A 23,203-nucleotide genomic window follows, 5' to 3' on the forward strand; every position below is an offset into this window, starting at 1 on the left:
TTTTTAATGCTATCCAAATCTATATCCAAGCCTAAAAACAGGTTAAAAATATTGCAATTCAATTAAAGTAGGAAAGTATGTTTTATGAATATATTTTCTCTAACATATATCAACAGTCAATTTATAAACCGAATGGATATAACATATTATCAACTTAAGTTGATTTAAAAAGGTCTTCTTAAAGAATGCACATACATGACCACATTAGGCTAGCTCAGGAAAATCAGACAGAGGCTCTTACTTACTTCTTTTCCTTTCTATTTGGCTCTGCAATGGCTCAGAGCTAACTTTTTATTCCAAGCTGACTTCTCCCTGGTCTCCAGAAAACACTTGACTCCCTTACCCTATTGCCCAATTTGCTTATCCCAAAGCAAAAAGTTCATAGCAGCATATCAAATTTCACCTGTAATATCCTCCCCACCCCCTTTTTTTCACCCGATGTCCTTAGGAATCCAGAAAGGCAAAGGCCGGAATCAATTTTGTTCATATACATAATTTTGCATATATTTTCATTCAATTAAGATAATTTGGAGAGCCTTCAGGTAATCTTTTACCACTAAATGGCACTCCTACATGACCAAAAGGTTAACCTTCACTATGTGTGCTGATGGGAAGACAACCTACACCAGACACACTGGCTACTTACTGCTGCAAAGCAGTAGAATGCAAGTCCTCTTCCGGTAGGCTGCGCTAACACAGAAGTAAAGCCTTATTTCAAAGATAATTTCCCTAATTCTAAAACACCAGCAGCAGTTCAGCAATCATTTAGTAACTGCAGAGGAGGGGCAAAAAATAAAATAAATAAAATAAAAAATCACACTATACCATTTTTATCTAGTCTTCCTTTATCGATATAACAACCTCTCCTCAGAAACACAGTCAAGATTTGAATAGAAGCATTCTTCACACGCAGAACCTAAATACTCATCTGGATGGTTTCTGACCACTGGTAATTAGATCTAGCACTCCAGTGACTCAGGACTTCTCAGAACAGCACAGTACAAGAACGCAAACATTTCTTGAATAAACAGGTAATCCAAGCTCACATTTTGCTTTTTTTCTCATTAATCAAAATATATGTGACAAGAAATTATGTTCTCTGAAGAAGTTAGCCAGAAGCTTTAGCTCATCAGCATAATCTCTGGTTTGGTAGGAAGGAAGGGGCTTGTTATGAATAACAAAAGACACTTCTATCACTTGGAATATTCCAGTGACTGTAGGAGCTCTGTGCCGGGTACCTGGGACAAGTACCAACTATATTTTTTATTACATCACAGACACAGTAGCAAAACTACCTTGCACACAACAGACACATAAATGAGTCATGTTCTGGCCTTCAAGGAGATATTTGGTGTTTTCTAGGGGGTTTTATTTTTATTTTATTTTATTTTTTTATTTATATTTATATTTTTATTTTTTAAGAATTTTTTTTTAAGTAATCTCTACAGCCAACATGGGGCTTGAACTCACAACTCTGAGATCAAGAGTCACCTGCTCTCCTGACTGAGCCAGCCAGGCACCACAGATACTTGGTATTTTTTTTTTAAAGATTTTATTTATTTATTTGTCAGAGAGAGAGAGAGAAAGCGAGCGAGCACAGGCAGACAGAGTGGCAGAGGGAGAAGCAGGCTCCCTGCGGAGCAAGGAGCCCGATGTGGGACTCGATCCCAGGACGCTGGGATCATGACCTGAGCCGAAGGCAGCCGCCCAACCAACTGAGCCACCCAGGCGTCCCGATACTTGGTATTTTTACTGGCGGTGGGTTGAATGACATGTGACAATCTTTTGTATACTCAAATGGCTTTTCCATTTCAGTGCTGCATTACACTATATATACTTTTTAATTTTTAAGCAATAATCTATGGTCTAAATTTAAACTCCAATCCAACTGTGTTACTACCAAAGCAAATAACAAAGGTGGAAAGTGAGTGAGCCTCCTGTACACAAAGCTAATACTATGTAGGCACAAGCAACAACTACAGCACTATCACACTCCCCTTGTTATTAGTATCTGAAGAGCTTCTTTGGACCCCACTGAATAATTCCTCCCAATTTAAAAACCATTAAGATGTAACACTTAAATAGTATTTGTGTCCATAATACTATTTGGTGTCCATAAATGTATTCCATAAATTGAGGTTTTTGAAAGGTTAAAATAAAGTAAGATTAATCAAGAGAGTAAATGGCACTCAAAGAGGATACGTTGTATCCCTTCTGCTTCCTGAACGGGAGGATTTTGATGGCAATTTCTCCAACTGGTTGTCTACAAACTGGGTGTGATCAAATCAGTTGTAGAACATCATAAAGGAGAGACTTCAATAATTCAGTTACAAGAGAGTTAACTACACAGGAATAGTGAAAACGGAGAGCCGGGGAAGACACTTTTGCTACTGAAGGGTGCATAATGACACCTGTTGGACAAGACCACACCATCACTGAAAAGGCAATTGTTCACCGGAACGCCAAGTAGTTCCCCAGGTTTTTTTATATCCTGGATGAGAACTCTAACTTAATTCTATTCTCACCAACCTGCCTTTTGATGACTAATGCTGGCACCCAAGTAATGGGAAGGCAATGCCCTAGAGGACCTGAGCATTCTAAGCACTGAACAGAAAGTAATAAGCAAAGCCAGACTCTGATTTGGAATTGGATCTTAATGTGGCAGAACGGGCCTCGCACACTCACGAATTCTTCAACTTCACCAAAAAATGTCAAGAACGAGTATTTGACGTGTTTTCCAGTCATCTTCAGAGATTAAGAGATTTTAAAAAGCGAAAAAGAACCCTGATTAAAGGAGAGGTTGAGGGGCGCCTGGGTGGCTCAGTGGTTTAAGCCTCTGCCTTCGGCTCAGGTCATGATCTCAGGGTCCTGGGACCGAGCCCCGCATCGAGCTCTCTGCTCGGAGGGGAGCCCGCTTCCCCCTCTGTCTCTGCCTCTCTGCCTACTTGTGATCTCGCTCGCTCTCTCTCAAATAAATGAATAAACAATCTTTAAAAAATAATAATAAAAAAAATAAATAAAGGAGAGGTTGACTTATGTTCCTGGGCATGTAGGTAGATTTCCAGTCTCAATTCTCCCAAAGTACAGAAAGGCACAATAAATGTCTGTGTGGGGGCACCTGGGTGGCTCAGTGGGTTGGGGCCTCTGCCTTCGGCTCAGGTCATGGTCTCAGGGTCCTGGGATCGAGCCCTGCATCGGGCTCTCTGCTCAGCAGGGATCCTGCTTCCTCCCTCTCTCTCTCTGCCTGCCTCTGCCTGCTTGTGATCTCTGTCTGTCAAATAAATAAATAAAATCTTTAAAAAATAATAAAAAATAAAAAGTTAAATGTCTGTGTGTATGTGTGCGCCCAGAGACACATATGTTCATGTTCTTCAACACTGGTGCAGTTAAGTCAGAGGTGATCAATGCTTCATTTAATTTGCATCCAATGGTATGCCCAAACACAAATGCTGGTTTTTTTGGCTGAGTATAGCTACTCTTTGCAGAGCCCACAAATGTTTGGCAGTGTGAGCTGACCAGTCCCCAATGAAATAATTTAGACAAAAATCATTGATGATGGCCAAAACCATCAGGTGAAAAGCTCATGGGGACCTTTCTCACTGACAGCACCTGAACCCAGTGATTAATCTTAACAAGGGCTACAATCAGAAATCCTGTGCCTCCTGATGTGATGCAACAAGAAATACACACCATCCATTAAAGCCTTCCTGCCAAAAACTGGAATCTCTATGTGATCAAGCCTCTATCTCTAACCGCCAATTAACAGAAGATACACGGCAACAAGGAACCTATAAAACACTAATTACTGAAAGGACATAATCAGCCAAATCCAAAATGTGCAAAAAGCTACAAAATGCATGACCCAATTTTTTCAAGGAATAAACGGCAAGAGAAAAAAAGAAGAGGGAACCACTATGGATTTAAAGACACCAAGAGACATATCAACCAAACCCAGTATGTGTGGACCTCGCTGAGATCTTTACTTGAACAAATCAACTGCAAGCTTCCGTATGGCACTAAGGAGATCTTAACACTGAGTGGCTATCTGATAACAGTGTTTTATTTATTTACCAGTGTGACAATGGTCTGAGGTTATGCATTTAAGAGTCCTTATCGCTGAGAAGACTGTGACCAACACAAACGTGGATGACATCCTGAAAATCAGAATCAGTGTGAAGATACTTCAGCAGACACAGAGGGAGGAGAGCACACGAAATACTGAGAGGCCAAAGGTTGGTAACTGCTGATGGGATGTAAAGGGGCTCACAGGGGTGGCTAATACTACACTTCTTTCATCTGAAGTTTTAAAAATTAAACAACATTCTTTCTACCATCCGTAACGGACAGGAAGTCAGGGGGACATGAATCTCTTGCCGATAGCATGAACGGGTTGTGAGGAGTCTGCATACAAATACATCCTCACGCAGCACAAGGCTACGCCACCTTGTTTGGGACTTTCGTGTCTCATCTTGGTCAGCTGCTCCCTGGACATACAAAGTCATTGGAGAGTCTGGAAGCAATTCATTCTCTGTGTCTGTCTAGGCCAGAATAGTATGTATTTCTTTAATTATCAAGTTTTCTCCTAGTGGTAGATCCCCTATGTCCTAACTTCAGAGACAGAAGAAGGACTCTTTCTTTCCACTTAACATTCAGCCAGGCTAATTAGATAACACTGAAACTCTCCAAGGCCAGAAAATCAGAAATGATACACGTGATGCGTCCAGATTTCACGCTCATTTGCAAGTGAAGGCCGCCCGAAAGCCACCTGTTTAGAAAATCAATCCTAGGGCACCTGCCCTAGACGGTTGGGCATCTGCCTTCAGCTCAGGTCATGATGGCAGGTCCTGGGATCAAGCCCCGCATCCAGCTCCCTGCTCGGCAGGGAGCCTGCTTCTCCCTCTCCTCCCCGCTGTGCTTTCTCTGGCTATCTCTGTCTCTCTCTCTCTCTCTCTAATAAATAAATAAGTAAATAATATTTTTTAAAAAAGAAAAGAAAGAAAATTAATCCTACGAGCACCCCTGCTTTCTTCCAAGAAGTAAGAAAACACAATGGTTTACAGCATGTCAACTGTGACCAGAGTAAGGTCACACAGTTCTGTCACTCATTAGCTGGATTTGGAAGATTTATTTATTAACCTTTCTAGGCTTAATAGTTACTATACCTGCCTCGTGAAGTTGTAGGAATTAAAGAAGTTAACAGAACCTGCTCAGAACTGGGTTTGGCACACCGTAAATGGGTTACCTATTATCATTATCATCATTTCTGCCAGTCTGTCTCTACATGTTCAATCTCTCAACGAACATAAGCTCCCTCAGAGTAGGTTCTAGATTGAATTCATCTTTAAAGAGCCCAGTGCCTCTTATCATTAGCACTATTTGTTAAATGTTACATTCGTGCCTCTGTTTATTTAACCTTTTACAAGGCTCTCTACAGGGGAGGGAATATGATTATATACACTTGATTTTCATTTCTGATTACTGTTCATCTAACTCTGCCTAATGAGAAGATGAACACCAGCCCGGGTTGTGTAAAAGTTTCTTATAAACTTTCTTCTAGTACACCTTTTCATCTAGACACTTGCATCTGGATTTTGAAAGCACTCGTAAAATCATGTCATGAGAATCCCAAGTATTTGCTACACCTTGTTTGAAAACCATCACCTTAAATTTTAAGCTAAATTGAAAACCACTTTGATTACTTAGAGATTTAGTTGGGAATACACTCTGGAAACCTTCCACAAAATTTCTGCCCTGTAGCTGCCCAACCACAAAAGTTTTTGTTGTTTTTTTAATTTTTAATTTTTTGTCAAACAGCCCAACACTGCCAATAGTGAAGTTCAATGGGCCAGTGAAGGAAAACTTTCTACACTGTAGGATTATCACTCATTTTTTTCTTGCTCAAAAACACCACATATTAAGCTTCTCCAAAAGATTTTTTAGGTGCAATAGCTATTCAAAACCTTCCTTCTCCTAGCAACCAAAACCATTCTTCAGGAGGAATTAATGTTCCCTCCACTTCCAAGATCAAAGACAATTAGGCAACATTCCCCTTGGAATGACATACGGTATAAAGGGATGTGTGAACCTTGACTCTGACTGTACCACTACTACAATTCTTGGGCTATAACTTGTATAAAAGTTGTTTCGAAGCAGATGGACTTTCCACAGGCAGTTTACCATGGTCCACAAAGTGAATATTCTGGATGCTAGTCGGGCTTATGGCAAATCTTACAAGTCTTGTCAACTAACTTCAGCATATAAACTTAAAATATAAATAAATAGTACATTTTGGGGCGCCTGGGTGGCTCAGTGAGTTAAGCCTCTGCCTTTGGCTCAGGTCATGATCTCAGGGTCCTGGGATCAAGCCCCACATCGGGCTCTCTGCTCAGCAGGGAGCCTGCTTCCCTTCCTCTCTCTACCTGCCTCTCTGCCTGCTTGTGATCTCTGTCAAACAAATAAATAAAATCTTAAATAAATAAATAAATAAATAGTAAATTCCATATAAACTATATAAATTTAAATAAAACTTGTTAGCCTCCCACAGCAGCATTCTGTTTGTGATTGCTAAAAACTTAGCTGAGTTTCATAAATTCCAAAAGGTGAAATCTTAGCCATTGGGTATAAATTTTTGCTACATAAAATGGAAAATTAGAAATGTAATCCACTGAATTTTCTAAGCTCTTAGTTTAAACACAGGATGGCTTGACTCCCTCCACTACTTCCTTCCCCTGATTTTCTACATACTCTACCTCCAATACAGTTAAATACTCTTGAGCAAAATATCATCTTTTATTGACACTTCTTATCAGGTCAGTAAACTTATTAATGACCTCCTCAAGTTTCTGGAAAGATTCACAAAACATCCTTCCTCCTCTTTATGGTTTCTTTTTATTATTATCAACTTAAAAACAATAAGGGATGCTTACTGTAAAAGAGTAGTTTCATGGGGTGCCTGGGTGGCTCAATCATTTATAAGCATCTGCCTTTGGCTCAGGTCATGATCTCAGGGTCCTGGGATGGAGCCCCATATTGGGCTCCCTGTTCAATGGGGAGCCTGCTTCTTCTCCCTCTGCCTCTCTCTCCGCTCATGAACTCTACCTGCCTTTCTCTCTCTCAAATAAACAAATAAAATCTTAAAAATTAAAAAAAAGAGAGAAGTTTCACAATTAAATAAGAATCTGTCATTAGGATACCTCCATTTTTTTCCCCAAATACTCTGATGTGCAGTGTTACCAAAAGCACCACTACCTGTAATCCAATTTCTATTTGTGACTTCAAGAATAAAAGTCAGCTCTGGAGCACATAATTTTCTAAATAAAGATCCTGTTGTTTATGTAAACTTTCCCAAGTAAAACAATTTTTAAAAGCCACTAAAAAAAAGTTTTCAAAGCTACCAAAAAGAGTAAAGGCTATAGAAAAGTTACAAGACTCCACCCAAACTTCTCTTTAGCACTCAAGAACCCTATAATGTGGGCTCCTTAATAAGTCATAATTCTCACCCAAACAAACAAACAAAAAAAGATCAGGATGCTAATACAGCAGGGTAAATGTGACATCTATAAAAGCACTTCTCAAAAAATGTTTCTAGGCATATCACCGTCCCCCCAACCATCACCACCAAAAATCGATTCTATGAAGCAAAGCAAATCATATTCTGGAGAACTGTTTAGGTTAGCTGATTAAAGCCACTTAGATATGATCATTCAAACTTGGTGATTCAAACTTGGTCAGAAGTCACATAAACACCTTTACAAGTACAAAATCATTATCTCCAAATGATAAATGAATTAATCAACCTTCCAAACGTAGGCACTCTAATCAGAAAGAACATTGTTCCCTAAAGTAGTCTTACATTCAGACTTCAGAATAATGTGACAATCCAACAGTGTTAAAATATAACACTGTTGTCTTAAATAATTATAACTTCATCTATTTACTTATCTTAAAAGCATATTATCTTAAACAAATTTATTTAGAAAACCAAAAGGCAAATAAATGCAAACTATAATTGATATAAAAAGAAGACCATGAGGTGCAAAGTGGATTTTTATTGAATTTCTATAAAAATCTGACCCAAAATTAAATAGGCAATCTCACACTGTGTGTGTAAATGCCCACACACACATTTCCAATAAAACTCCACTAACTTAAAACAGGCAATTGTAGTAAACTAATTGGAATAGTGATGTAACAATATAAAAAACAAAAACTATGTGAAAGTCAAACAATGGGGAAAAAATTAATCCTTCAGAGCTTCCATTAGTCATCAGAATCATCTTACAATAAGTCTTTCTCATTTATGATGGAGAATCGAATGTTTGAAGCAGTTGTACTCACTGACTTTTAACAGTATTTAATTTTGTGCTCTTTGCACCCCATCCCCTCCTACAACCATCGTATGACATACAAATATTCTTAATGAAGTAAATGTAAAGTCTTCCGATAATTTTGAAACATCCTTAGAATAAAACAGAAGATTCTCACGCTTGAGTATGCCCTATTGGATGAGAAAAGACTACCTGAGTGATTTCAAGCCCTCTATTTTCAAAGAGGCAATGACCACTTTTAACATCAAGTTCACGTATTTCAAAGGTAAGACTGCAAACATTACAAAACTGTAATTTTTAAAGCAGGACCAATCTTGGAAAAAAGTTATGGATGTAAGCAACTGAAAACTTACAGTTTAGTACAAAAATAAATGGTGTCAACTTAGAGCTGGCCATACCTACCAACTTTCCTGCTCTGACCGTCCCAGATACGAGTGCCCGCTCCCCTGAGTCTCCCACTGAGGTCCCAGCCACAGACAGCTCGGCTTCACTGCAAAGCAGGGAGGGCCCATCGCTGGATCTCTGAGCCACGATCTCCAAACAGGGAAGCAGCTCTCAGAGACCCACTGCAACCCCACCCTCCCCACCCCCCCACTGCGCTGTTCTCGCTCAGGACCTCAGCAGAGCAAAGGTGCCTGGTACGACCCTCCTCCTCTGCCACCCCACCCTGAGTCCAGCTGCCAATCAATCTATAGCATCCGCCCCTGAACACTCAGAACCGAGCCAGGATCAGCTCAAGTCACTACACTGCGAGTTCACTAAGGGCAAGGACCTAACTTACTGCCGGACCAATCATTTCCCTCTCGCTATGCACCGAGGTGTCCAAGAGGTGTTTTGTGAATGAGTGTATCAAACTGTACTGAATCCCCGAAGCTGGAAAACAAAGAGGGCAACCTCCCACAAAAAGGGGGAAAAATAAAAAAGGAGACATGAGAAGGCAGTGTGAAGGGGTAGAAAAACAACCCAAAGTGAGTATCAAAGTGGGAATATACACGCTCCCATGTGCGGCGCTTCCATGTGGGCAGCATTGCTGATCCGCAGTTGCTGTAACAACGGAAAAGGGACAGAGCCATTTAGACAGTCTAGAGACCGTTTTCATCTAGCTACAGAGCTTTTAGTGGACACTGCACACACAAATTTAAACTTAATAAAATCAGTACATTTCTCTTGTTTTGTGTCCACAACTAGGCTAAGTTAGAAAAAAGGACAATGCGAATGCAGCTTTAAATTTTTAAAATGTTGGCATTTTTCTTAGATTTTGTCCACACATAAATTAAAATTATATTACACATTAAACAAATATTTTTAAACTAAAAATTATTGAAGTGTATTAAAATTAAAAACAGCGTAAAATCAAAGTGGTAACTTCATTACATATAGATGTATATCGTATATGTAGGTTCATAATGGGCAGGAAATCACATAATATTTTTAGTTAAAGGTAAGAGAAGGATAATAATAATGAACCAATTAAAAAATTGTATCCTATGGCCTAGCTGCCCTACTATCTATCATGAATGAACCATTCCAGAAATAAGTCTTTACTAACTACATTTCAAAGGAAGTCACAATGTTCAGCCAATGGAAATTATAAAACATTTTGATTCCATCAGAAAACTTTAAAACAGCAGAAATGTTTTCTCCAGGTTAAACATTGTTTCCTTTGAACTAACTAACTTAAGAATGATCTATATTCGGGGATCTAAAATGTACAGCATGGTGACAATTGTTAATAATACCGTATGATATACTTGAAAATTGCTAAAAGAGCCAATCTTTTTTTTTTTTTTTTTTAAGATTTGTTTATTTGACAAAGAGTTTAAGAGGGAGTAGACTCCCTCTGAGCGGGAGCCAGCCCCAGGAGCTCCATCCCAGGACCCTGGGATCATGACCTGAGCCAAAGACAGATGCTTAACTGACTGAGCCATCCAGGCGCCCCTAAAAGAGTAAATCTTGAATGGTCTCAGCACAAAAAGAAATACTAATGTTATGTGAGGGGAAGGAGGTGCTAACTAACCGTACTGGGATAAACATTTTGCAATATTTATCAAATCATCACACTGTACACCTTAAACTTAATGTTATATGACAATTAAATCTCAATAGAGCTGGGAGGGAGAAGGATGTTTATCCAAAAGTGGTCCCTATTCTTCCTCATTCTGTGAGTGAATCAGCAGATGATGAAACTAGTTACATTATATTTTGGGATTTTTTTTTTTTTTTTTTGGTCAACTGGAGAGTAGCCTCCTTGAGTGAGGGTTTTTTGAAACTGCATTTATACAAATGATATTTAAGTTTAAAATGAATTTGTTTTAGCTTAAAAAATTTGCTTTAATAGAAAACGTATTCTGTATTCAATAAAGTCTAGTGTCCTAATATAGAGCACTAGTCTATAGTGTTAAGGGGAGGCAGGAAGAGGAAGAAACAAACTGTTTCAAAGAAAAAAGTTAAAATGCTCTAAGTGTATGGTTCAAAAAAATCAATTTTAAAGCATGAAACTTCTGAGTAGAGTGACATACTTTTTGCACCACAGTATTAATAGAAACTTTCGTCAACTTGTAGTCTAAATTATGATTAAGTCCAAATACCTATGTATAGCTTTTTATAACTACATCACATAAACCTATCTTTCAATACCTGTGTACATCTTTCTAAATCTAGTCTGCTTTCTGGACCTATCTACATTTCCATATCTACATACATCTGCATATCTATATACGTCTTTCTATGCCTACATACATTTGAATATCTGTATCTTTCAATTTCAATTTCAAGTGCAAACAAGAACAATTTACAGGGGCACCTGGGTGGTTCAGTGGGTTAAAGCCTCTGCCTTCAGCTCAGGTCATTATCCCAGGGTGCTGGGATCAAGCCCCGCATCCCCACATAGGGCTCTCTGCTCTACGGGGAGCCTGCTTCCTCCCTCTCTCTCTCTTTCTGTCTGCCTCTCCACCTATTTGTGATCTCTGTCAAATAAATAAATAAAATCCTTTTTTTAAAAAAAAGAACAACTTACAATCAAGAATATAACAATGACTTTTTTTTTTTTTGTATTTGGAAAAAGAATGAGAAATGGAAGCTCTTTTAATGTAAAACTACCATGGTTGGTTAGTTGAAACAATAGTGGACACATTCCCAATACCAAGATGGATATGAAAAAAATAAGTAGCATAGTATCATAAAATTTGTAGCTTACTTTGTGCCTTTTCACAGAAGTTTATCTGAAAGCCTAAAGTAAAAGAGATAAGTTCCAGTTCATTGACTGTAAATCAAACAAACCAAAATTAGAACATGACATTGCATTTTTATGTTACATTTGAACAAAACCAATTCAAGAACAGTTCAAATCACATAAGCCCCACCATCACCATGATAAATGTAACATACAGGCTTTCTTTAAAAAGTCAGCTGTCTCAGATAAAGCTGTACTTTATCAAGTGGAGCTGAAGTCAAGTTTAAATTCCAAATTCTGCCGTTACCTTAATTTTTCACATCTATTCAAGAAACAGAATAGCTATTAGCCCCTGGAAGTCAAGAGTAACTTTTAAAATAATCTTGTCAATTTTTTAAATCCATAAATTCATAACATATTACAGGTTATTTTTATTAACTCCAACTACTTAGCACTATTCATGATTAATTGCTACACTGATTCAAAGGCTTCAAAAGTAGGTCATAAATTGGGAAGCCTCAACACTCAAAACAACCTTTTCTAGTCAATTCGCTAAGTTCAAGCGTAAGATAGTGAACTAGTGAGGAGGGGCAGAAACCCTTCTAACGGAGGCCTGACAAGAAGACTGTGTCCCTAGGAATGATACAGCAGAATGGAACCTTACAAGTTACAGGAAGAAAACCTGTGAACTCATTTCCCAAATCCAGCTCGACCTGCTTATACCTTATGCCTACATTCATACAGATGTAATTTTTTTGTAAAATGCTCCCAGTAAAATAGGCTGTTTATGACCAAACCTTCGCAAAATCTCATCCCCTTGGTTTAAGTGGGTTTGGTTTTCTTAGTAGTCTTCCTATGCCTGTGTTCATGAATGCTTTAGGGAACAACATGGGGAAATTCAGAATGAGGATCCACTCAAGCTTGCATTTATGCAAACACAATCAAAACTTCGAGAAAAAGAGCCAGGACTAAAGGAAGGATGTGTTTAAGTTGTCTTTCTCATCCAGTTACCAAGATGCTTAAGATTCTAAGATAAAGATCTCACTTACAACATACAAAACCTGAAAAATCTTAAGGTAGCTACTTTGGCCAAAAGTAACCCACTGCTTACTACCTAATCACACAAAAGACAAACGCAGGAGGGAGTGGGAATGGAGAGACTTCACCGGCAGAAGTCCTTGGGGGCAAATTTGGACACAGCTACCACCTCAAGCTCAACTTGCTACCCCACCAGATGTACAGTAGGAAGAGACTTTAGAAAGAGAAGTAAGAGATCCATGGGTTTTAGAAGCCTAAGCAACTAAAAGCTAGCCAGCTTCCTCCTGGGCAAAATGAGGGGAGCACAGGTCGAGCAGAGCAAACTGGCTCTCTGGAGACAGACAGAAATACACAGATAGAGAGCACACTGGTGCTTCAGCTCCCCCCACCCCCCCAGCCCTGCTACCACGCACTGGTTCCAAAGCCCAGCTTCCAGTACCCTCCCTCCCCACACAGGGGAGAGGGGGCAGGTGGGGGGAGAAAGAAGGGAAAATTCACCTGCAACAACTGGAGAGGAAGTAAGGGGAGGAAAGACTGAAACAAGTTTAAGTCAATAGTCACTCTTTTCTTTTTAGCTCATTGGTTGCTACTAGGTAGCAAAAAATAAATAGTGGAGGAGAGGCAAACAGAATAGCAATATGAATGGGGAAAGGAGCAAGATAAATAGACTTGATAAAAAAAAGGAGCAAGGAGCTCCTTTTATTAAAAGGAGCAAGATAAATAAACTCTGCACAATTATGTAAAAAAAGTTCCAGGAGGAAAAATGTGTAAAGGCAGATGTAACTGACAATGTTAGAGTGTCACCAATTACTGCTCTAACACGAGGGGTTAAACCCACTTCAAGTACAGAACCAATGTAGGTAGCTAAAAACAGAGGAGCCTGGAATTCCCAAAGTGTCACTACAGGACTTGTTCTTTTTATTATGGGTAAGTGACCTGGTGAAGGGATTCTGAGGCCTCACACCAACATTCATCTCTGCATCATTTCTTACTCAGAAAAGACTTGCTAACAGACCCAGAGTTCAGAGGCAAGGAGGGCTCCACTGACTCAAACAGAATGGCTCACTTTGGAATTCCACTTAGTCTTATCAGTCAGATCAGATAAAAGGCTATTAGCTAAATCTTTCTAGACCTCCCCTAGCTCCTTACACTCAAAGGGCAGGGAGGCAACGAGGGGACCACCAGCAATCCTGTACAAGAACAGAAAGGCGGTGGTAAAGAAACGGTGAGGAAAACTTCCAGTACCCTCAGCTGTAGACAAAGCCATATTGTGGCTATACTGTAATTCATCCATTAATATTCATTCACATATGTTCCTTTCTGAGGTCTCCTGTATCTCAGCAATTCTGTCTTCCCATCCACACACTTAAGGTATCAGTTAAATCTGTTGCTGGTACCAGTTAATCTTGAATATCTTAGGTGCCTCCCTCTTTTTTATTCTGGTATCTGTACCCTGAGTCTAAATTCTACATGATCCTCTACTTCAAATTTGAGTCCTTTTCATTTTATCTGGCCCCAGGTGAGCTTACTTGCGTTAAATCTTAGACCCCCAAGATTAAGTATCCAGAAGTATATATATGGCGGTGTAGAGAAACGGAGCTGTGTAGAGCTTTTTCTCTTCTCTTTCTCACAGGGTCACCCTCTTTCCCACATTCCTACTCATTCTCTGACTGTTACCTCAATCATGACAGCCCTTCACTGGCCATGACTCAAAACCTACCATTACCGAATTTGCCAGATAAAGTAAGCTTGTCTACGTTAGCATAGAAGACCATTTACAATGTGCATTATGTGTATAGAAAAACAAAAGGCAAAGAGTCTTTGTGAAAGTAAAAAAGAAGCAATGTCAGCCCAGGGTCCTAGTTCCAACTGTGAAGTCAGATCATTTCACTTGACCCCCAGGATCCTTCTTTAACTATAAAATTAAAAAATATCAGTATGGGGCGTCTGTGTGGCTCAGTTGGTTAAGTGTCTGACTCTTACTCCCAGCTCAGGTCTCGATTTCAGGGTCGTGAGTTCAGGCCCCATGTTGGACTCCATGAGTGTGGAAGCTACTTAAAAAAATAAAAAAAAAGGTAATCTCATCTTAGAATTTGGAAACAGTGTGTCAGGACCTACTTTGCCTGTGTAACGGCCCCCCTCCCATGGGGTTTTACATTCTCCCTGGCCCACTGCTCTGGGTTGATGGTATAAGCTGGAGATGGTACACGCGGGACAGGGGTGTAAGTGGTTTCCCAATTCCTCAGCAATTCCTTTCAGGTCTCTGGGCATCCCAGATTTGGGTACTGCTGACAATGGACTATGAACTACAGAATGAAGCCACACTAGCGTAAAGAAAATCAAAGCCACCTTACCAGGTCATGCCCATAGAGCAACCTACCAAGTCTTCCTTCTGAAACAAGCATGAGGAGTCTAGTTGTTTGCTGCCTTCCAGATTCAACCTCAAAACTGTGGCATATGGCCTCAACTGCAAAGTTACTCAGAGTACATCATTACAGCTCTAACATCTAAGGGTTTATCTTGGCCAGTCCGAAATTTGCATGTGCATTGTACTTAGAGTGGTTCCCACAAGATTAGACTCCTGCTGTGTTGTTTCCTTTCACTTTCCTTGCTTCACCAGCCTCAAACTGGTGGGTCCACCATAATTCAGTTGGTCCCAGCTTGTTTGTGTCGTCCAGAACCATTCATGATTTGACAAATACTGATCAAATCCTTTCCATAGTTTTGTTTGTTTGTTTAAGATTTTATTTATTTGACAGAGAGAGACACCACAAGAGAGGGAAAACAAGCAGAGGGAGTGGGAGAGGGAGAAGCAGGGCTCCGTCTGAGCAGGGAGCCCAATGCAGGGCTCGATTCCAGGACCCTGGGATCATGACCCGAGCCAAAGGCAGACGCCTAACAACTGAGCCAGCCAGGCACCCCTCCATAGTTGCTTTTAGTTTGGGATCTTGTCAGTCCTCATGATCCATTTCTTTTTCCTGCCTCTGGCCAATGACTACCTCATTTACTCTTTGGTTGTGTAACTAAATGCTGTATTAACACCTCCAGCTCGTTCAGGGAAGCCTGAGTACACCCAGGGAGGGCAACTGATTAACTCTGTGACTGTGGGAAAGTATCTAACCTCTATGAGCCTCAACTTCCTCATCTGTAAAATAGAACAGCAATACCCAAAAGCGCTCTGTGACGATTAAGCAATATCTCTAAAATGTCCAACAGCGCCTGGAATAGTGCAGGCCACTATTACCATAGTGATCATTCCTGGTCTCGCCCTCGGGTGAGCAATGACTGGCACTTTCCCCATCAGACCAGCTCCACCTACACAAAACCAGTCCCTCTCCTTTCATTCCCTGTCTCCCTGGGAGAGGTAATAGGGAGAGACTCCAGACAGCCTGGGGATCCCCACCCCAGGCCTTACATTCTGCCACAGCCCTTCCCAGACACAGCCTGGTGCCCTGGTGTCCAAGAAGGTGGATACTTTCCCTGGCAGGAAGCTAAACCAGATCTCAGAGATACCAGCACACATCAGGGAGCCAATTAATGTCACTTACTTTTTTAGTAAAGTCAGACCATGAAGGCATAGCAGATATATCTGGTAACACTTCTCTTATTTCTCCCTTTTATAAATTTTGAGTTATCTTTGGTAAGCTGAACATAATATGCCTTGAAAAAGCTGCTGTGGTGCCTACTTCAATCATCTTTCCATGTGGTGGGGAACGATGTGTTTGCCAGGAATCAAGCTGTATACGATATGAAAGTTACCTTCTTTCGAGAGGCCCATCTTGAGTTAACTACTATCCAATGGTCCCTTTCACTGTGTAGCCACAAGTTAGGCCAATCTTATCACTCCTGGCCCTTGAAGCCTTTCTATAAGTACACAGTAATTCTCTACCTTGCCAAGAGCATGAAGAGATAACACATGAAGACTTTCTGGAGCTCCTGGGGTCGGGGACAAGGGGAGAAGCAAACCCATGCCCACTGGCAGGACCGTCACTTCCACCAAATGTCAAATTTAGTCGGGATGGCAACATAAATTATTAACTCTTCTGCTAAATGGATTCATTTTACATATTATGTATGGTGATGAAAGGGTTCCATTACCTTTCAAATCTATACTGGCTTCCTGGGCTGATGCCTAACTAAAATTTCCTACTTACTTTAGATTCCAAATCAAAACGCCTCCTGATCCAAAATGCTACTGTCAACCCTCCATCAAGTTTAAAACTCTAGAACATAAAGGAGCATCAGGAAGCAACAAGCCTCCAAAATCAACCCAAACATGGCTGGCTGCTTAGAGCTTCCACCCTCCCCAACCGAAACCTAAAATAATTTCCCCTTTCTATTCCTGAATCTGCATCATTCTGGCAAAGATTCTTCTCTCAGACCTGAATGGCTGAAACAGCTTTGAGCTCGGAAAACCTGTGTGACCCTGTGCTATTGAGCAATAAGAGGAAAGGCTTCCAGCCGCACGGATGGGTCAGAACCCACCTCCTCCAGAGCAAATCACTTCACTGAATGTTAGTTCCCTAATCTATGAGCGGGAACTAAGCCCACCTACCCTTAAAGTAGTGTTTATGAGCATCAAATTAGGGAAAGAGCGAAAAAGAGCTGCGTTAACTATCGGTTTCCCTTCTTAACTTTAAATCTGAATGAAGGTTTCCCAGGTTGTGTAACTTGGACCGACTCCCTATCTCTGAGAGATGGAGACTACAGAGACTGACCTGGGTTATGTATGATAGAGCTGATTGTGATCTCCTGACCCCCTAGGAAGCAGGGAAGGTTGGATGAGCCCAAAGCAATCCAGCTGCTCACAGAAATAGAAGAAAAATAGAGAAATTTATGGGGGGGGGGAAAGAAAATACGACTCAAAATACAGGGTTAACTAATATCCCATCTTAAAATGAGTTTCAGGGGCACCTGGGTGGCTCAGTGGGTTAAGCCTCTGCCTTCGGCTCAGGTCATGATCTCAGGGTCCTGGGATCGAGTCCCGCGTCGGGCTCTCCGCTCAGCGGGGAGCCTGCTTACCCCTCTCTTTCTCTGCCTGCCTCTCTGCCTACTTGCAATCTCTGTCTGTCAAATAAATAAATAAAATCTTTAAAAAAAAAAATGAGTTTCAGTACACATTCCCTTGAAGGTACATGAGAGGAAAAGGAGAGAAAATAAGTATATTGAAAGCACTGTTTTTGTACTTTTTGTCTTTTAATACTAGGGTTGTGCTCGTTTTTAAGAGAAAACAGGGAAATGCACTGTGCTTTGCGAGGGGACCAACTTGCTGAGGTGGACTTTGTACCAGGTTGTGTCACATGAATGGTAAGGGACTAGTACTCAGCATGCCAGGAAGGAAAGGGAAGCAGTCCTAGGGTTTGGAACTATACCTACTGCCTGCACAATTCAGTTCTTTAATATCCAAATAAAGGCATCTTCCTATGGTTCTTGGAAACCACAGACTAAATGGTACAACAGTCTAATATAATCACAAATAAGGCATTTCACACCTATTTTATATATTCAAATATTATTGAGAGAAAAAAGTGTACTGATTTGAAATCTTTTTTAACAGACATCCATCATTACACCTGAAAGTTCTGTGTTTCTTTCATTTTGTAAAGTTTTTTATTACTGAGGTATAATTGGCATACATGACATTAGTTTCAGATATACAACTTAATGACTCGATAGCTGTACATATCACAAAATGATTGCTTTAATAAGTCTAGTTAATATCACCTACACAAAAAACTTACATTCTTGTGATGAGAACTTTTAAGATTTACTCTTAGCAACTTTCAAATATGCAATATAGTATTATTAACAATAGATGCCATGCTGTACATTATTGTGTATGTGTTTCTGGTTTTGTTTTTGTTTTTAAGCAGGCTACATACCCAGCGTGGAGCTCAACGCATGGCTTGAACTCATGACCCTGAGATTAAGACCTGAGCTGAAATCCAGAGTTGGATGCCTATCCGACTGAGCCACCCAGGTGCCCCTGTGCGAGTGTGTTTTTTAAGGAGAACCCAACGATCATCTTTTTACTTTAAATGCTATTTATAAATAGTTCAGGTGAAGGTAAATAAGCAAGGACTGGACTAGTAGTCCATAAGTTTTGTGACACATCTACAGCTGAGACCGGAGAAGGAAAAAGGAAAAACCGCCTACTGAGAACAGCTCACTAAGAGAATCAGAGGTACCTACAATGTACACTTTATAACTGCTTCCTGTAGCAAGTACTTTCCAATGCCTCCATGTTTTTCAGAATCAACTGTAGATCCTAACTATTCTAATCACATTTTAAAAATTGCTTTAAAAACTGACACTTCTCGAGCGCCTGGGTGGCTCAGTGGGTTAAGCCTCTGCCTTCGGATCAGGTCATGATCCGAAAGGTCCTGGGATCGAGGCACCCACATCAGGCTCTCTGCTCAGCAGGGAGCCTGCTTCCCCCTCCCCTTCTGCTTGCCTCTCTGCCTATTTGTGATATCTCTCTCTCTCTCTGTGTCAAATAAATAAATAAATGAAATCTTAAAAAAAAAAAAAAACAACTGGCACTTCTCAGCTGAGTAGAGTTTACAGAAATACAATAGTCTTATTTTTAACAGAAGTTTTATTTTTTCCCTTTAAGTCTTCTAAAATAAACTTTTTTTTTTTTAATTTATTTGAAAGACAGAGATCACAAGTAGGCAGAGAGGCAGACAGAGAGAGGAAAGGAAGCAGGCTCTCCGCTGGGCAGAGAGCCCGATGTGGGGCTCGACTCCAGGACCCTGGGATCAGGACCCGAGCCAAAGGCAGAGGCCCTAACCCACTGAGACACCCAGGTGCCCCCTAAAATAAACTTCTTGTGTTTATGAGATAGTCATACGTTTTAAGTGTCTAGTAATTCAACCAGGTGAATAACCATGTCTATTAAAAATCCTTATATACGTATAGTTTACAATTTTCCAAGCACTTCTGTGTGCATTAATCTAATAATGTGATCATCACAAGAGCCCTGTCAGGTAGGTTATATCCCTATTTTAACAGATGAGAAACTCAGAGTTCAGAGAAGGTGAGTAATCGTCTCAAGTCACAGAGCTTGTACATGACCGAGCAGGTATTCTACCTGAATCCAGGCAGAATAAAGACTCATCAGGAATATTCTTAAAGGAAAGGATCAATGAAAAGTGGACATCAACAGATTAGTGAGAAGGGCAGGACCCAGTAATAATGAAGCTGGAGAAACTGTGTAGTGGATCATGAGGGGTTAGGGACACATCTACTAATAATGAAAGAGACCATTAAGGACACCCTTACAAATAACAGCATTGTTGCTATTAACAATGGTGATGGTGGGCATGTATCACATCCTTACTATATGTCAGGCCTATGCTCTGTGCATTCTCAAAGAAGCTGTGACATAAGCATTATTCCTACATTCCAACTGAGAAACAAGCTTGGAGAGGTTAAGTATCTTGCCATAGGTCACAAAAATCTTAAATCCTGAGAAGGGGATTCAAATCCAAGACTCCAGAGCTCTGGATCTTAAACATTATGATATTAAGAAAGCAATGCCTCCCAATTTAGGCCACTCCTGGGCCACAAACCTCAAGCCATGAAAAAAGTGTACAGGGTTATCCAGTGCCCAGCACAGGGCTTATCACACAGAAGTACCTCTTAATGTCTGTTAGATAAAATGTATTCCATATATGAATACTAGTTGCTTGAAAGAAGGGAGGTCATTAACACCGCCCAGAAAGGCAGTGTTTTGGGGTGGCACGCAGAAGTAGACTGGAGCAAGGGGGTGATATACCAAACATTCTGAGGCTCTGTGAAGTCTGATCTAATACTGAAGGTCTCTAGAGCAGATGAAGCCTGAAAGGTTGGGCTTGAACCACACAAAACAGAAAAGATCCTAAATTGCCATTAAGCTCATGGTCTATAACCTGGACTGTGCTAGACAACATCCTGAGAATGTCAAGTGCTTCTCTTCATTCTGAGGAACCAAAACAGGTTCAGGTAACAAGATATATCTAGCAGGTTCCTGAAGCAATCAAGGCTAGACATGTTAGTGGTAAAAAAAAAAAAAAAATTCATCAATAATTCAAAGAGAAGTCCTATATATTCCTTCTCCCTTTGAAAATAGGTTCAGCTTGTTAGAAAGTTTAGTTTACTAGGCACTGACATTCAGGGGTGGTGGAGAAGCATGGAGAATGTCAGAATAATGCCCAGCCACAAGGACTTTGTGTTCCTAGAACACTCCAAGCTCTTTCCCACTTTGGAGGCTTCATACACAGTTTCCCTCTGCCTTTAGCATGAGTGTCATCTTTGCAGACAGGTCTTCTTAAACCATCTTATCAAAGCACTCTACCTTTCCCCATTATCTTCCATCACAAAACCCAGCTTGTTATCTCTGTAACACTTTTCTCCATTATTTACCTGCAGATTGTCTTCCCTGCCCCATCCCATGGGGAGGGTAATCTCCATCAGGGGTGTGACTGCCCTGTTCACTCTTTTCTGCATACCGAGCACTACAGTCTATACCCAGCACTAGGCAGATGCTCAATAATTTTTTTTTGAACAACAAAATAATGAATACATTTATACAACTTTTTCAAACTATCAGCCTCCCTACACCCCACCATGAACTCCCCACCAAAAAAACCTGCATTACTTTTATAAGCTTTGTAAGTCACCCGTTTTGCATAAGCAATACAACCCTAAGTTGTCGTTTTGCTGTTTCATTTCCCCACCAGCAACAACTAGACTGGAAAGCGGTAAGATCACGAAATCCTTGTTTCACTTCGTCTACACAGTGTGCTGTGCAACACAGTAGCCATTCCAATAACGAATTCAATTTGAATTAATTATGAAAGCCTGCACGGAAAGTGTCCTCTGAGCTCTGACATCACCCTGTCTATATGTCACCATTCTTTATGTGTATCAAAATTATCTCATAGGGAGGGCAGCCGGGATATAAAAATGACTAAAATCCTGTCTCTGCTTCCTGAATCACAGACGCTCTCATAAACACGAGATAGTCAGTAAATGTTGACCCTAACGCGGTTCAGACACACCTAGACACCCGGTTAAGACGGGCCAAAGCGCCCTTAGGCAGCTTTTCATCAAAGAGTAACCATGGCGACACTGACCACCGAGGGTACCCCGACAGATTCCGCTAATACGGTAACATAAGCAGTCAGCCGAAGTCGTCAAGAGATTTCTGAGATTCCCTGTTTTAGAAATAACATTACTCCTCGAAATTCCGCAGGAAACTTAAGGAAATGGCCCCCGATGGGCTGGGGCCTGGTATTTTCACAACAGCCCCCCCGCCGCCACCACCCTTGTCAGGAGCCCTACGGATCTAAATGCGCATTCCCGGTGGGGACAGCCATGAATTAGGAAGCTGCCTCGGATGTCCGGGCGCCACACGGTACCACTTTGACCCCTGCCGCGTTCCCCTGCCTGCCCCTCTCCACTGGAACCGAATCCGCTCCTTCTCGCTTCTGTGCTGATTTTCCGAGCCTGCCATGCTCACGCGGACACCCCCGGCCCCGGACAAGCCGCTCCGCCAAGGCCCGCGGCTGTCTGCACCACCACCTTACAGGTGGCACAGGCCCGAGCGCCCCCTCCCCCCACCGCTCTCGCCCTCCCGGCGCGCGGAACCCCCGCGAAAGTTTGCAGGCGCGGGGTCCCGCTGGAGCGCCGGGCCGGGAGGTCAGCTCGGCGGGCGGGCGGGCTCCAGCTGCGCCCCGCGGGGAGCCAAGATGGCCCTGCGCGGGGCCCCACTGCGGCGGCGGCGGCGGAGCGCCGGGGGGCGCCGGGCTGGGGCTGGGACGCCGCCGCCGCCTACCTGCGCCGCCGGGTCGCGGGGGCCGGGCGGGCGCGGGCCCGGAAGCGCGGGCGGGGCGGCGCCAGGTGAGCGGCGGCGGCGCGGCGGGGGCGGCCGCGGGGGCGGTGCAGGGCCAGGTGGGCCCCGCGCGCAGGGCCGGCGGGGCCGAGCGGCCGCGCGCGGGCGGAGGCGGAGGCCGCGGCCCCGGGCCTGCGCGCGGGGCCCGGGCCGGGGCCGGGGCAGGGCCGGGCGCGCGGCGGGAAGCGCGAGGGAGGGCGGGGGCCGGGCGCGGGCGGCTCCGGTGGCTCCCTCAGCCGGGTCCGGGGGCGTCCGCGGCCGCGGGGACAGGCCGCGACGACGCCGACGGGCGCGCCGGGGGGGCCGGGGTCGCGGCGCTGGCGCGTTCCTTACCCTGCATGCTGCTGACGGCCGGGTGGCCCGGCGCCGGGGGCCCCACGGGGCCCGGGGTGCCGCTGCCGCTGCCGCCCCCGGAGCCGCCGCCGCCGCCGCTCGGGCTCGGAGCCGCCATTGTTGGGAGTGAGGAGCCGAGCGGCGCCGCGGCGGCTGCAATGCAGCAAGCTCGGCCTCTCGCACGGCCGAGGGGCGCGGCTAGCGCCCGCCTTGACCCCGCCCCCCGCCCCGCCCCGGACACGCCCCCCGGCACGCCCCCGCCCGCGCTTGACGCGCAGCCCGGCCAGCAGCGGAGCTGCAGAAACGCCCAGGGCGCGGGTGCCCGACCCGGAGAGAAGGCGGGCGGGACGGCTGCGCCGGGGCTGCGGGGCCTAACACGGCTTGCGCCATTAGGAGTGCGTGTGCGCCGTGCGTGTGCACTGGGGAGGTTAGGGGACACAGAGCTTTCCTTGTTCG

The 23,203-nt window shown here is 42.8% G+C and overlaps 1 protein-coding gene across 1 annotated transcript in view; it reads right to left on the bottom strand.

The window, feature by feature from the left end:
- Positions 1–22,872, bottom strand: part of MAP2K4 (mitogen-activated protein kinase kinase 4) — a 133,921-nt gene extending 111,049 nt beyond the window's left edge. Inside the window, exon 1 of the mRNA XM_080826032.1 lies at positions 22,748–22,872. Coding sequence (XP_080682158.1) covers positions 22,748–22,865 — 118 coding nt within the window. The 5' untranslated portion in view covers positions 22,866–22,872. The remainder of the gene's footprint in view (positions 1–22,747) is intronic.
- Positions 22,873–23,203: the final 331 nt, after the last annotated feature.

This window comes from Martes martes, assembly GCF_963455335.1.
Source record: "Martes martes genome assembly, chromosome: 16".
In the NCBI taxonomy this organism is placed as follows: Eukaryota; Metazoa; Chordata; class Mammalia; order Carnivora; family Mustelidae; genus Martes; species Martes martes.